We start from the raw sequence: 15,887 nt of genomic DNA, 5'->3' as shown, positions 1-15,887 counted from the left end.
TTTTATCCCAAAATGTGCAGCAAGAGAGTAAACGCCAATTGAATTGCACCCATGGACATGATTAACTTTATTCTAATGCTAAACCACGTAACTGATGGAGGCACTGAAGAAACTGTCTTAGGAAATACCTAGAAATTCTTAAATTATATTTGTGAAGTGTAATTTTGAAGTTTGTGTTCCATTAAATTTCTGCTTCACAAGCATATTTCCTTATTTTTACCTATTTTTTTCAGCATTTGCCCCTCTGCCGTAGGCTCCGAAAATTTGCTAGGCCCTCGGCACTCTGCCCACAGGCTCTAATGGGAACTCGGGTGCTGCATGTGCCTGTCGTTGAGAAATATGTTTATGCGTTCAAAAAGAAAACTGAAGGAAGTTCTCGTAGAAGCCACAGCTTTGATGGTGTCATCCCGAATACCGTTATTTCCTGCGAAGTTACACTTTAACCAGATTTATCTTTCAGTGTAACCTAAACATGAGCCCCCCCATTTCAGGCCTCAGTGGACAGATTATTACTCTTAGCCCTGTGAACTCCGTTACTATGTTTTCTGCAGGACTCCCCTTAAAAACAGCACACAGCTCAGTGTGTGACAAACCAAAAGGTGGAAAAAACACATCAAGTTTTCAGAAGCCCAGATCCTATACAGTTTTCATAGGTTATTGCAGGGGGCATGGTGACGCAGTGGTGCGGTGGGTTGCCCTGGGTCTTGCTCTCCGGTGGGTCTGGGGTTTGAGTCCTGCTTGGGGTGCTTTGTGATGGACTGGCGTCCCGCCCTGGGTGTGTCCCCTCCCCCTCCAGCCTTGTGCCCTGTGTTGCCAGGTTAGGCTCCGGCTCACTGCGACCCCACATGGGACAAGCGGTTTCAGACAGTGTGTGCGTGTGTGCACAGCTGAAAATAAGGGGTATGGACGTGTCCCACCGCTCAAACCTAATTTATCCCATCCGCTATTCGTGTCTCACTCCACTGCGCAGTATTGCCAATAACCTCTCTGACCTTCAGTGGACAGAGGCAGGAAAGAAAAGATTAAATTAAGAACAATTACTCAAGAAAGAAAGAACTATTGAAGAACAATTACTTATATAAGAAAGAAAGAAGCAAACATACATACATAAAGATAGACATTGGAATAACAACGGGGAAATAATGTAACATTTAAAGAATAGTGCAAGCAAAAGTTTGAAATTATTATAGCTAAATTTACTGTATCTGTCAAAACACAGGCAGCTCAGCACCACAACTACTCATATTTAAAGCCATTTCCTTTAGTTGAAACAACTCGATTTCATATAATTAACATCTGACTGTTTAATTACTTGTTAAGATATTCACATTTTATAACGTTAGCAACTAAAACACGTGGAGCGTCATTCTTCGATGACCTGGCAACCCAGCTCGCGGCGGCGCCGGTGATTTCCAAGATCCGCCTCGAAGAAAGAAACACCAATGAGGTCACAGAGATTATTGAACCGGAAGCAATAATAACACACCCCGCAAGATCCGACGCTGCTTTAAGCAACGAGAGTATTAACTCCAACCTAAGTTGCTTTTGAGGTGCTCTTCAGTAATGAATGGAGTCGAGCTGTACAGTACTTTCCTTGGAAATCTGTGCGAGGTTTATACAAGATGCAAGAAAATTACCTCCTAATTTCTGTGCGACCACAATGCAAAATTATACTAAAATGGATAAATAGGCTTAGTAACAAAGTAATATGGTTGATAAGATATGTTAGATCAGATGAGGCGTTTTATGGGAACTTCGTTACACGAAAACTTACATTTACGTTCATTAATTTTATTACTTTTTGAAATAGTCTGAAAACACACAGGAGTTTGGAACATAAACAGGGAAAACGAGGGGAAGTCAATTGTCTGGGTGTGTAGAATCTCTTGTTCCCGTTTACGGCTCGAGGACTGAGAAGACATTACTGCGCATGAGCAGTAACATCACTTTCGTTGTTGATGTCAGTTTATACCGCCAGGCAGTTGGTTTCGCTCGTTCCGGCGAACGAGTTTCCTGGAGAATGTAGAAGCCTTACATAATTCTTCTTATAGCTATACAGTTTTAACTATTCGTATGCTCTGCCATACAAAAATGGAGTACGAGTTTGAGAACACAGATTCGGAGGGCCGGTGGCAGAATCTATACTTTGTAAGTTACGCCTGGAAACCATGGCATGTATGAGTGTAGCTTGTTCTTTTCTGCTTTGAGATGCGATTTAGTGTTTCGAGTGTTCGCGGGACTGTTAGGGCCATTTCGGCAGCGCGCGCAGCGCACAGACTCTAAGCGCCTGCGTAGTTCAGGCAACTCTGCGCTGTGCGCATGCGCAACGAATTAACAGGAATTGCGGGAACGCGCGTGATGCGCTACGGCTGTCAGGTTTCTCCCCTTATGGCGGGATTTTGACCTGACGTGTACTTTAGTATAAGTATTCTTTAATATCCAGTGTTTTCTAAATTTATTCCGCATCTTTCGGCAGCCAGTTACGTTGTATGAATAATAATATGCTAGTAGAAATGTGTGCCCTCGAGAGAAGGTGGAGCGAGGGTGGTGGTGAAAAACCGCACACAAGTCAAGTGTGGTAAAAATGCCTCAGTCACTCAGTGTACCAGGATAAATATAGTTTCACTGAAACCCAATTCATTTGAATGACCGTAGTTTCCAGCGCATTTTTACACCGGCATCCCTCGAGTCGATGTGCTACAGTTATGCAAAGCAAGTGCAAGTCCTCCTCCTGCTTACATTATTAACTGTCTTTTTTACACCAACCACCATAGGCATAGCTGTTTTATTACAGCGGTCCAGTCTACTCTAAACTGTCCCACTCTCCACAAAATCACTTGCTTTTCAACACGGTTGGGTCTCAAAGTGTTATTTGTTGTGATGTTTGTTTTAATTCATTGCCAATTTATGGTGGTACTTGGGGTACAGACTGGTATACTACATTTTTGTGTAACCAGAGAAAAGTTTTGCTGATAATGTTAAATCTGTTAAAGTATGAATTCCCTAATGTATCTTGTCTTTGCTTTTCCTTTGTTTGTGTATGTATACTGTAATTATTAGTATGAAACAAAATGTACGAAGTAATGTGTACATTCACCCTTATGCATCGTGAAATGCTAAGTCATCTGTTCATAGTGCAATTTCCAGATTTTTTTGTTCATCTGGATAAATTCTGTTGTAGTACTGAATATGGTTTTTAAAAAGTCAGCGTGTTATGAGTTGTGCGTTTCCACTGATGCATGCATTAGGAATTACTGAGGTCGCTGTGCTATATTCTTATTTTTGTTTTTGTGTACTTAGGAAATTCGTAACCAGTCCCACGAGTGTTCCTACAAAGTGGCAAAGTATCCTGAGAATAGGAATCGGAACAGGTACCGGGATGTCAGCCCATGTAAGTTGTTATTTTCTTACTTAGCTAATGTTTCTGTCCAAAGCAATGTTTTTTTACCTATAGATTGTCCAGGCTTTGGAGCAGCAAATAAAACATCAATAATAACAAAAGAGGTAAAGTGCATGGAGAGACCTGTCTTAAGAAATCTATATATTTTTATTTTCTCTCACATTTCAGTTGATCATAGTAGAGTTAAATTGGGAAATACAGAAAATGACTATATTAATGCAAGCCTCGTTGTGATGGAAGAAGCTGAGAGAAGTTACATATTAACTCAGGTAAGTCCTCTTGTTTCCCTCAGTCCTTCTGGCTGTTCTCAGGGAGCGTAATGCTTTCACCAGATTCTTTCCAGTACATATGGATGTCTGGTCTGGTATTAAAGAACCTGACAAAGATCAAGAAGTAGCTCCAAAGTAAAGTATAAAATATAAATAGGTTTGTAAGCTATGAAAGGTCAGAACTGCATAGGGTAGCCTTTATTTTATTATTGCAATAGTTTAGAGAACACAAAAATTCAACAATTTGACAGTGTGTTTACATTTAATTTAGCTGATCCTATTATCTAAAGCATTTTACATTACATTTACATTTTATTAAAGCAACTTACAATGTTAATCAACCTACAATTCTTTACCCATTTATACAGCCAGGTTATTTTTTACAGGAGCAATCTAAGGTTTGTGCCTTGCTCAAGGGTACTGCAACTGGAGTTGGTAGTGGAACCTGCAACCTATGGGTCCAAAGGCAGCATCCCCAACCACTACACTAACATCTGCCCCTAGTTGAATCACAATTTATCACACTAACTTGTTTCAGTGAAATAGTTCACATCGACATCATTAGCAACATACTTTGTAAAACAAATGTACTTTTGCACAAAATACTTGTAGGTGCAGAGTTGTTTTCATTGTGATAATGATCAGTTAAGTGCTTTGTGTGTCATGGTCTAACTGGACTCCTGTGCTTTGAAATAGTAAACTATCAACCGAAAGCCTTGGCACCTTTCCAGTGAAACAGCTATTGCCTTGAGTAAACATTGAAACCTAGGGTTAAGTGCCCTGACAAAGAAAGCACACAAATGGGATTTCCTTTTCCATGTAGGATACAAACTTGGATGCCCAAAGCTGACATGGCCAGGGTACAGGTGGAATCAATTGTCCTGTTTACTCATCTGGTTTTTGTACATTTTTGTTTTCATTAAAGCTGGATAAGTTTATATGGGGGTCGTAAATCACAGCTGCATCTGACTCAATTTGCTTCTTGTCTTGTTGTGACAGTGTTTACTGCAGGTGAAAAAGTACATTTATAGAAGTGGCAGAAGGAAGACAACATGCCTTTCGGTCCAGCAAATTCTTTATATTATTGGCTTTATAAAATATCTGCTTCATGCTATCAACTGCTCTTTTCATTGTTTCAATTAAATAATCCAAGCAACTCGAAAAAACCGGAGTGTAATAAAAACACCACTTCACTAGGCCTTATTTCAGTAGGCTTAAATGGGTAAATGATTTCCATAATGAAAAATTAAGTGTACATATGCCTGCAATGAATGCCAGATTAAAATAAGTACAGTATGTACATGCATATACATACGTGCACAAATACAGACAGACCCAGGACACATAGAGGTTTGTTCTGCCCCTTTTCTAGAGCAGTCCAGAAAAAAGTGCTGGATGTTAATACTGCGATTTTTAGCTGGTAACTGTGGAAATGTATGTCATGGATGTATTTGTCTTCATTTTGAGCAAAATATGAGGACAGACGCAGGACTAAGAATAAAAGTTTCTGTAATAGTGTGGGAAGTCAGTGTTCAACCACAGTAATCTGTAGACATCATTCCCCTAGAAAGACTGTGGCTTGTACTGAAGACTGTGTTACGGTGTGCCCAGAGTAACATTCTGAGTCATTAGTCTAAGCTCTTGTTCCATATGCTATTGTTGATATATTCTCAGTTTCTTTTTTTAAATAGGTATTGTTTTTCCCTTCCTAGGGGATTCACAGTTAGGTTTGACAGAGTGTTTAGTGCATTTTACTGAAGACAGAAATCGGAAAAAGTGGTCTAGGCCATAATGTTTTTTAATGTGAATTTTCTACTTTTCTGTATGCATGTATTTTATCTGTAGGGTCCGCTCAGAAATACCTGTGGACACTTCTGGCTGATGATCTGGCAGCAGCAGACCAAAGCTGTGATAATGTTGAACAGAATAATAGAGAAAGGATCTGTAAGTACACATTTTCATTTTTCATTAATGATAGAAGAGCCATATAATACAACTTTTGTGTTCAGTGCTATTCATTTTGACTGCCAGCTTTTTCCCATTCATTTAACATGCCAGAAATTTGTTGTATTTGTTTGAGACCCCCTGCGCTGTACAGTAGGGATCATATTATTCCCCCAAGGGAATTAAAATTATAGATAGATTGTATTGAGATAGCCTGGACCTCAGCTCTGCGGAAACTCTGACTGACCTACAGAGGACTGAGCGCAGGAGACTCCATCACAGTGTCACTGAGCTTTAACACAGGTACTTTTGTGAAGTATCAGTGAAGAAATGCACACATGTAACAAACACATGAAAGCCCTTTAATTTTTGCTATTTTTAATTACTTTTCCTAAAAATGACTCATTTGGGTTTCATTTAAATATTCTTTGTTACAAGACCTTAATACAGGTTAAAAAAAAAAAAACCTTTCTGCTGTTGGGATTTGTCTTGATTTCAACCTTTTCATCAGGAGTGTTGTGTAAACTTGACTGTATATTAACAGTATTAAGGTTGAGAGTTTTACTGCCAGTTTATCCTCAAATACTTCTGTCCAGTTTTTGTTCTTGAGAAGAATTCAGACTATTTGTGGGAAAACTTAACTGTCCTCTCCATTCCATGCTATTTTTCCATGATTTTATACATGTTTAACGTTTAAATAATTGTAAGGTTTTTGAATGCTTTCTTTTCACACCGCATGCTTATCAGATACTATAAATGCCAAGGTGTAAGTCTTTTTTTCCTCCTTTTTTTTTTTTTTTTAAGTTTCCTTTTGGTGTGTTTTGCATGTTTTCAGTGATTTTACGAGAAATGTGCACTGTTGAAGTTCGTATCAGTTTCAGTTAGTAGTGGGTAAAAGCCATAGGGAGGTATGGTACACTTAAAACCTGGTTGGATAACTCAATTGTAACTGACAAGTACAGTGCGATACTTGCACATTGTTTTGGTTTTGTTTTCATTTGTTTGATGGCTACTTAGGTTTTATGATGACCTTGTCATACAGCAGCCATAACACATTGGTGTTTACTTTGTTAATCTTTTCAAAACAAACATTTGCATAATGAATCATGATGAAACACTGGTTGTACATTATAAAAAGCTCGACAGATTACTTATGCCCTGAATGTTTAAATTCTGCATTTCGTAATATGTGTTGCATACCATTCACGTCAAGGCCGGCGCTGCAAACGGAGCACCAGTTTCTCCAGAACTTCCTTAAGTAACTCTCATTCTCTTCTTGCACACATCAAAACAGGAAAAGTGTGCACAGTACTGGCCAACACAGGAGGAGCATGAAATGACTTTTAAGGACACGCATTTTCTTGTGACACTGATTTCAGAAGAAGTGAAATCATACTACACAATACGAGTGCTGAAGCTGCAAAACATGAATGTAAGTTTGTTTCCATAGGTCATTTGTTATAGCTACAGTTTCATTTTTGTTAAACTGTGACACATCAGTTATTTTTTAGCCATTACCCTTATAGCTTCTGTGGCTAAAACTTTTTTTAATTTGATAGAATATCAGGTCCAGAAAAAGCTGTATGTCTGTACTATTAAAAGATTTCCGAAGTGGGTCATGAACATGTCTACAGATAAGACTACATGTTAATTTGGTTAGCTGCTCTGTCTGGAAAATGATTACACTGTCAATGTCTTACCTATATTTTGTCCCTTTTCTCAGACTGAGGAGAGCCGGGAGATCTATCACTTTCATTATACCACGTGGCCTGACTTTGGTGTCCCAGAATCCCCTGCGTCTTTCCTCAACTTCCTGTTCAAGGTACGAGAGTCTGGCTCCCTGGGGGTTGAGCATGGGCCCACAGTTGTGCACTGCAGCGCTGGGATTGGTCGCTCTGGGACATTTTCACTGGTGGACACCTGCCTTGTCTTGGTAAGAGCCTCCTCTTGCTGCCTGTGATATTTCAGTGACCAATGTCAGTTAAGTACCCCCCTTCCCCACAAAGGGAGGCACTTAATATACAGCAGTTAAAGAACCACTTTGTGACTAAAAATTAATGTGTTCCTGTCTCAGGCAAGTCCATACTACCTCATTTAGGAAAGGTGCATCTTAAAAGGAACTATTTCAAAGAAACATGTGATTATGTAAATGTTTAAAGACAAGCTGCTTTGTTTACCAAATTCTTTAAAACAAATGCTGTATATTTTTAAAATGTTCTGCATGCTGTTCTGTATTCATAAATACTGTTAGGAACTATTCCTGTTCTCATAAATATGTAAAATATATGTGACAAACACGGGGCCAAAGTGACCAAGTCTGCATCTGTGCAGAATCTGGGCCAATTTGTCTAGGGCTGAATTTAGTCCTTTTCTGAAGTAAAATTATAAAATTATAACGACTTAAAATGTCAAAGTGCAAGCCAGGAACGTACATTTTATATCTTTTTCTGTAAATTTCTTTGGAGAGAAACATTCAAATTTTGCATGGATGTAAAAGTTTGATTAAGTTGCACCATAGTTGTAACTGCCATTTTCATTGTGATTCAGCATTTGTTCTTGCTTATGTACATTGACAGAGAAAGTTGATCCTTATTTATTTTTTCCCTGCTATTGATGATTATGTCTTGGGGCCTGGATTCAGATAGAAAAGAGGAAGGACCCTTCATCTGTGGATATTAAGAAAATTCTACTAGACATGAGAAAGTACCGCATGGGACTCATCCAGACCCCTGATCAGCTCCGATTCTCCTACATGGCTGTCATTGAGGGTGCAAAGTACATCATGGGAGACCTGTCTGTGCAGGTACAGTTGAATGGGAGCTTGGGTGGAAGACTACCACAGGCCTACAGTGTACAGGTGGCTTCTATATGGCTACAGCATCAGTGTCTTCTGGAACTTTACTAGAACATATGCATTTCTTAAAATCAAAAAAAGAAAAATAGATTCTTCTGCTGAATTGGCATTTATACAGTGAGTTAACTGTGACACCGTATCTTTCTCTTACTTGTGCTCTTAGCTAAATTTATTTAGCTCACAGTTTTCTCCAAATTTACTTAACCTTAAGCTATTTACAATGATTTATGCATTTTTACACCTGGGTAGTATTTTCTGGAGCATTTTTTTTATGCTAAGTACCTTGACCAAGGACATTTCAGCAGGAGGAGGTATTCAAACCTGAGTCCATGTGCAAGGCAGCAGCTCTAACCACTGTACTGTCTGCTCTGAGTAATTTTATTTTTCTGCTGAAATTAACAAGATTACTAATGACATGTTTTATGTGCTAAGCAGCTAACTCAAGATGTGCAGTGTTGCTGAAAAATAGCACTTCATTTGTAATGGATAAATATTTATGCAGTATTGCCAGTGAATTTGTGTCCTGCAGCATATTTGTACTTAAATTTCATTTGAAATCACTTGGTTTATGCTGTATTTACTGTGAATGAAAGCAGCAACATTTAATGTTTTTCAATTACCATGTTGCATTCCCAGTGATGCTGACTTGCACACGTCTAATGCAAGTTCCTGAATTCTAAACACAGTCCTCAGTTAAGAATGTTTAGAAAATTTCTTTTTTATTAAGGTGAAGAGTAGTCTTACATTTATTTATTTAGCAGATGCTTTTCTCCAAAGCGACTTCCAATGAACTCTATGTAGTGTTATCAGCCCACACACCTTATTCACCGTGGTGACTTACACTGCTAGATGCACTACTTATACCTGGTCACTCATCCATACATTAGTGGAACACACACTCACCCTCTGTCACTCACACACTATGGGTGAACCTGAACAGCATGTCTTTGGACTGTGAGAGGAAACCAGAGGAAACCCACTCAGACATGGGGAGAACATGCAAACTCCACACAGACTGAGCAGGGATCAAACCCATGTCCTTTCATGCCACCCAGGCACTGTGAGACAGCAGTGCTACTTGCTGTGCCACCCAGTTTCATAATACATTGACCAAGCATTTTTCACCAGTTCATTTCCAAAATTTCAACTTCATTAAGTTTTAATTTAATGTCATGTAATAAAAGCACAAGCACATTAGATGCCAGCTTAATTTTTATTAACCCCCCCATGCCTTGCTATAATTTCATAGTTTTTGAGAAAATGTTAATGTCATGGAGTGATACAGGGGGCGCGGTGGCACAGTGGGTTGGGCTGCAGTCCTGCTCTCTGGTGGGTCTGGGGTTCGAGTCCCGCTTGGGGTGCCTTGCGGCGGACTGGCGTCCCGTCCTGGGTGTGTCCCCCTCCCCCTCTGGCCTTCCGCCCTGTGTTGCCAGGTAGGCTCCGGTTCCCCACGACCCTGTATGGGACAAGCGGTTCTGAAAATGTGTGTGTAGAGTTTGCATGTTCTCCCTCTGTTTCTTTGAGTTTCCTTCTAAAGTCCAAAGACTTCTGTTTTAGGTGAATTGGTTACTCTAAATTTGTGTTTGTGTGTGCGCGCTCGCGCATGTGCACGTACGCACACCCTGTGACTGACTGGCACTCTCTCCAAGAAATACTGAACTTCACCTTCTGGAATAGGCTCTGGGCCACTGCAACCCTGACTTGGAACATTAGTTTATTTCATGGTCTTATTTTAAGACCAAGGTAATTTGTGTCGCTTCTGAATTAATTCTGTGCGTGATAAATGTGTAAATATTTAATTTTGAGAGTGGAGGTAGTTGAATAGTGGCTAAACCTTTATGCAGCTATTTGTGTGATGTATGCTGGTTCATTTGGTGGATTATGACAAATTAACTGTACTTTAGAATCATGTCTGTGTCCAAATCTCTCTTTATGTTACTGTAATACACTTGCTATTTTTTCCTCCGAATTGTACGTCACTTTGGAGAAAGGCATCTGCTGAATGAATAAATGTAAAGTTTCCATTTTTTTTTTGTCCTGTGAGCACTTTGTTTTCATAGCCATAGACTCTGAAAACAAATTGTATAAGTCAGAGTAAACAAAATTGTATTTCACCAAGAGATGGAGTTATAGATACAGACACATGATTCTCGTTACAGAGTCGGTTTCTCCAGTACCACTTTTTTTTACCACTGTAAATGAGATGAGAGTAGCTCCACATATAATCAGAAGCAAATCTCACCATCTCTATGTCATATTAGTAAAAAAAAAAAAAAAAATCAACTTGCAATCCTAATAAAGTTTGTAAGTAGGGGACCAGAGCAAGAGTGTGACAAAGCTTCACCTTAACACTAATTATAAAATGCTAAAATACTTTTCAGAGGCTTGTTGATCTATATGCAATTCCTCCTCATCCTCTCCCCTTCTCCTACAGACACAGTGGCGGGAGCTTTCCAAAGAGGACCAGGATCCCATGTCTGATTCGCCACCTCCTGCACAGCCTTCCAAGCGACCCACAGACAGGTTTAACGGCAGCCGAGTATCACACCTGGAGGATGGCACTGAGTCCGAGGCTGAGAGAAGAGCTGACGCAGATGGATCTTTGAAACAACAGGAAATGGATGGGAACGTGGCCAAGTGAGTGCACTGCCCCTTTCAACACAGGGCGGTTATGGAACGTACAGAACGCATTGAACTCCAGTGCACTTAAATCATAGGCATCTTAAAGTACCATAGCAACACTTGGGTCTTTGACATGAGAAAAGTAACAGACCAGGCAGAGTATGAAGTCCTACAGCAGACTAAGTAAATAAGAAACGGTAGTGTATACACCTAAAGCATGAAGATTAGAATGAATGCTTGTGGAGGAATACTGATGGTGCTTTTCCACAGGGGTATAGTTGGGTTTCTTAAGTGTTTAGTTGCTCATCTTTGCGATTGATGGATTTTATCCCTTGTTTTTCACAGTGCACGCAAGCGACACAGAGATGAAAAGGGTGCCAACTCTACACAGAAGGTCCAGCCCATAAAGACAAGGCCAAGTGATACAGAGAAGAAAAGGAAAAGGTGATTCCTGAGCATGTGTTTTTAGCATCACAGAATCTGTAGTATACTGTGGTATATTTTGTCTGGGGATATTACTAATGTTTTTTTCTGGTACCAAAATTAGTCTAGACTGCTCAAGTACCAGTGAAAGTGTGGTTTAATTATGGTGAGAATGTCATTCATTGTCAAATTTGTCAGTTAGCTGTCAGTGAGCAAGTGAAAAATTTATTACTATGGTCTCCTCCCATGAATTAGCCACCCTGTGCTGGATTTTTGAAAATTTATTTGGTAATGACAGCAAAATAGCTTTTCAGAATTTGAGTCAATGTTTTTCATATGTTTTGAAATATTGACCGTTTATTTCTTTTCTTAGTGATTGAAATAGACAAGGTATGGATATGTCTCTCCTTAGGCTGAAAAACCTAATTTCTTGGCTTCTTACAGATGTTGCGTGAAACTCAAAAGATATTTAAAACTGCTAATTTTGTTTGCTATTTTTCCAGACCTTCAGGTAAAACTAGTAGGAATGACCTATTGGTCAGTGTAGTATATAAAGGTGACTTTTTAAAAAACATATTTCCGAACTGTTTCTTGTCCTTGTTGACAAAAAGGTCTTCTGGTCTATGCTGAGTCACATTCTTTTACTATTTTAGGTAGTTTGACATTTTGTGTATGACAGCTGAAGGCTATATCCTTGATCAAAAGCTCTGTGAAAGATTTTTCACTCTTTATGGTGTTAATGAGGCAGGAAAAATCAGGAGGTATTGCCAGTAACTGGCCTAAACTGGTGCCAGAGTCGTCATAATTATGTGACTGTAGCCCATCTGGGAGTATGGCCAGTGTTGTGCTCGCATGGCTCTTCCTGTGATTGTACTACAGAACTCTGGTGGTTTTATAAGAGTACTACTTAAGTTTGACTGATAGCTTTAAAAAGCTGTATTACACATGTTAGTGTTTGTTTTTTAAAATGCTTTCTATTGAGTAGGATGAAGAATTGTTACTGTGCTAATTATTCTAGCAGCTTCTTGGAAACACTTTGCCATTTCATAGACTGCATTTAGAGACTTGTAATTCTATTAGTTACCAAAATGTACAATGACATTGTAACATGGTAAAGTGAGCCCTTTTTGGGTCACCAGGTATATCATACCTCAAGGCAATTACAGGCAGCAGTGTAAACAGCAGAAATTGCTGGTTGTACCCATGTGTGGAGGAGTTTCCCTGTCAGGGCAAGTCTCAAAGAGTCCCGTGACTGACAGAAGGAAGTTAGTTCCCGACCACACTGAGCATATGATGGGCTGATACAAGGCCCACCATAGCCCCCTCGCCACACGGTCCCCAGCTGATGGAGTTCTATTGTCCCCCCCCCCCAGCGTCCGTTGCATTTGCTGCACGTGACAGGCAGAGCACTGCCCTGCGGGTGGGGGGCCCTCTTTAACTGATCGAGAGCCCGCAGCGGCAGCTGGAAGATTTAGAAGGACGCACCCTCACCTTGTTCAAAAGACCCGCGCCCTCCTCAGACTGTCCATCAGCCAGGTTTCACGGGTGACGGACATGCAGCTGCATGTGTCATCTTGAATGGCACATGTGTACACACTCGCGAGCCTGTTTGGTGGTGTTGAAACCACAGTGTGAGCAAAGAGCAGATGCAGCTGGCTTCCTGAGAATGCTGTGTGTTTCTACAGAGAACTGCACCTTCCTTTCTCTCCTTTCTTCCCTCACTTTAACTATGCAGCTTATAACAAGGCTACAGGCTCTGACATGGTGTAAAATGATGCATTATGACTACTGAATACTATTACTAACTTGCTATCTTTTGTGATGACCATCCTAGCTGCTTGTTATTGCTTTAAATGTTAAAAGCTTGAACCTGTCTGATAAATTGGGCCTCAAGGTGACACAGTTCTTGGTGCTTATGGTAGCTATTTTTTTAACTGACTTTTTTTTAATGAACACATCCATTTATTTATTGCTATAATTGTAACCAGTAATCTGTACAGTGTACTCTGTTAGCATGGCGTATGGGCTATATCTATTTTTGTATATTGTGGTTTGGTACATAAGTGTGACATTTTCATTCCAGGGTTTTTTCTTTTTTCTTTAATACTTTTTTAAAAAGTACAGTGTGCACAGTGTTTCTTGGTTTGAGCTACTGTCTTTTTTGGGGATTGCATGCTATAAGTAGGCTTGTTAGTGCATCTTCCCAAGTTGCTAGGGAGTACAGAGCTCAGTGGGATTTTGGGTGGACCACTGGATACTCAATCACAATTTGATACACAAACTTATTCTGGTTTGTGGTTATAGCATGAAGTAAGTCCCGCTCTGTGCTGTGGAGCCGTTGCCTTGTCCTCATTGCAGTAGAGCTGCTGTGAATAGTGTTTTCCATTTTTGTGTGCTACAGAGCAAGAACAACTGACACCTAATGGAGTGGCCAGGCAAGTCACCGTGGTGCCCATCTGAGCAGCAGCGCAGCTCTGGCAGGGATCTCCAGCTCGTCCTTGGCAGCCCCCCCCTTCACCCACCTGCATCCCACCTCCCTCCGCTAACTGTTTACAACGTAAACTTCAACATTCTTTGGACAAAGAACATTTTTAGAACCACCAGCATGGGACTACAGCTCATGAAATGGTTATGATACTGAAATTGTCATATATTTTATTATTTTCTTGTTTTTGGTTGCATTTGTGAAAAAGGCGGATCAGTAGGGCTAAATACATCGCCCATTTTTAACATTATCCATATGTGTATTTTTGAGCATTTTTTGAAAGGGAAATGTTGTGCTCTATTTTTATAAGAAGTTACTTGAACTTTCCTACTGTTTGATCATAAGCAGCAGTTATAAAATGTTGTTTGATAAGAGCTTTAATGTAGGAACCAGTTCCACCATGTACATAGTGTACTTTTTAAGATATGTTCAAGAAAAGAATATTTTTTTGACTGTTCAGAGATGAGCCCCTTTTGTTCCTAGTTTGAAGGTGTGTTCATGATGAGTGCATGTTCTTTTTGGATAAAACAAAACATTACCTAGAAGAATAATCAAAAAATAAAGCTGGTAATATCTAGTTTGTTACCAAAAGTGTTTCATTGATTTTTTTCCTGCTGACAGATTATGGGTTACAAATAAATAACCGCTGTTGTCTGATTTTGTCGGAGACCAAGTTGGGAAGAAGGGAAGTCTCAGACTTGCCAGCCACCCAAACCACACCCAGTGAGTAAAATGAGTAAATTGTCACACGTAGAGGCGTTGTCTTGGAATTTGTTACCCTGTTATTGTTATGGAGATTACTTGTTTAGGTTCCCTGGGAAACTACACTTTGGTGAGGGTCAGTTGTTATTGCTGCACCCCCCCCTTTATCCTAAGGTAAAAAGATGGCTTATAAATATATTTGACCTATTTCTACCTTTTGATTATTTCAATAATGCAGTTTATTGGTGCAATAGCAGGAAACAAACTGGATCACTGGTCCAGTTTAAGCACTGTACTATGTAAGCCCAGTTAGTAATGACTTTTCCAAATGCCATTATTCACTTGTAAAGAAGTTTTTTTTTTTTTAATTTTTTTTAAAGATTTAACACATACACAGCTCCTGTTCCCTGTATTCTCAGCAATTTGGTGAATTGGATGATTACTCTGAATTAAATGCAATTTGAAATTTTGTCTTCCCAAAGCATATGTACACTTACGATTTTTTGTCATTGTGCACTAATTCTAAAAAAGGCAGTGAAATTTACAATGTCAGTAAATGCTGCTTTATTTACATTTATTGAGCAGATACTTTTTTCCAAAGCCACTTCCAATGAACTCTAGTGTTATCAGCCCACACACTTTATCCACCACGGTGACTTACACTGCTAGATACACGACTTACACTGGGGCACTCATCCATACGTCGGGGGAACCTGAACAGCATGTCCTTGGACTGTGGGAGGAAACCCACACAGACACAGGGAGAACATGCAAACTCCACACAGACTGAGCAGGGATCAAACCCATGTCCTCTCATACCACCTCCGTGTTGTGAGGCAGCAGCAGTACTCACTGTGCCACCCAAAAGTACTGTATATCCATGCAATTTTGAGAAGTACAGCAACACATAGACTTTTTAAAGTATTGTGATATGCATGGTGTTTCGTGGAAAACGTTTCTCAAGGGCCGGTTCATTTTTCCTTTACATGATGCATATGTGTGTAGGTGTATTCTGGCATCCCTAGCTACCATCTGTGTGTCCAATTCAGACACCAGAAGGCAATACTGTCCCAACAAGACTAGCCTCAACCGTCTGTTTTTAATATGCATATATTGCTGCGAGAAAAGACCACAAAAATTAGGAGGATAGTGTTCATCTTAACTGATCCCTTAACATTTCTGTAAAAA

General features: G+C 39.8%; 1 protein-coding gene across 1 annotated transcript; it reads left to right on the top strand.

Annotated features, from left to right (window-relative positions):
- The first annotated feature begins 1,938 nt into the window (after positions 1-1,938).
- On the top strand, positions 1,939-14,856 carry ptpn2b (protein tyrosine phosphatase non-receptor type 2b). The gene is made up of 10 exons (XM_018727075.1): positions 1,939-2,148; positions 3,301-3,391; positions 3,569-3,669; positions 5,515-5,613; positions 6,908-7,045; positions 7,337-7,546; positions 8,255-8,416; positions 10,902-11,104; positions 11,435-11,533; positions 13,914-14,856. Exons 1-10 carry the CDS (start codon positions 2,074-2,076, stop codon positions 13,933-13,935), a joined length of 1,200 nt encoding a protein of 399 aa, XP_018582591.1. The 5' UTR covers positions 1,939-2,073; the 3' UTR covers positions 13,936-14,856.
- Positions 14,857-15,887: the final 1,031 nt, after the last annotated feature.

The sequence above is a fragment of the Scleropages formosus genome, chromosome 23 (genome assembly GCF_900964775.1).
Source record: "Scleropages formosus chromosome 23, fSclFor1.1, whole genome shotgun sequence".
Classification (NCBI taxonomy): domain Eukaryota; kingdom Metazoa; phylum Chordata; class Actinopteri; order Osteoglossiformes; family Osteoglossidae; genus Scleropages; species Scleropages formosus.
This window is presented reverse-complemented; position numbering and strand designations above follow the sequence as displayed.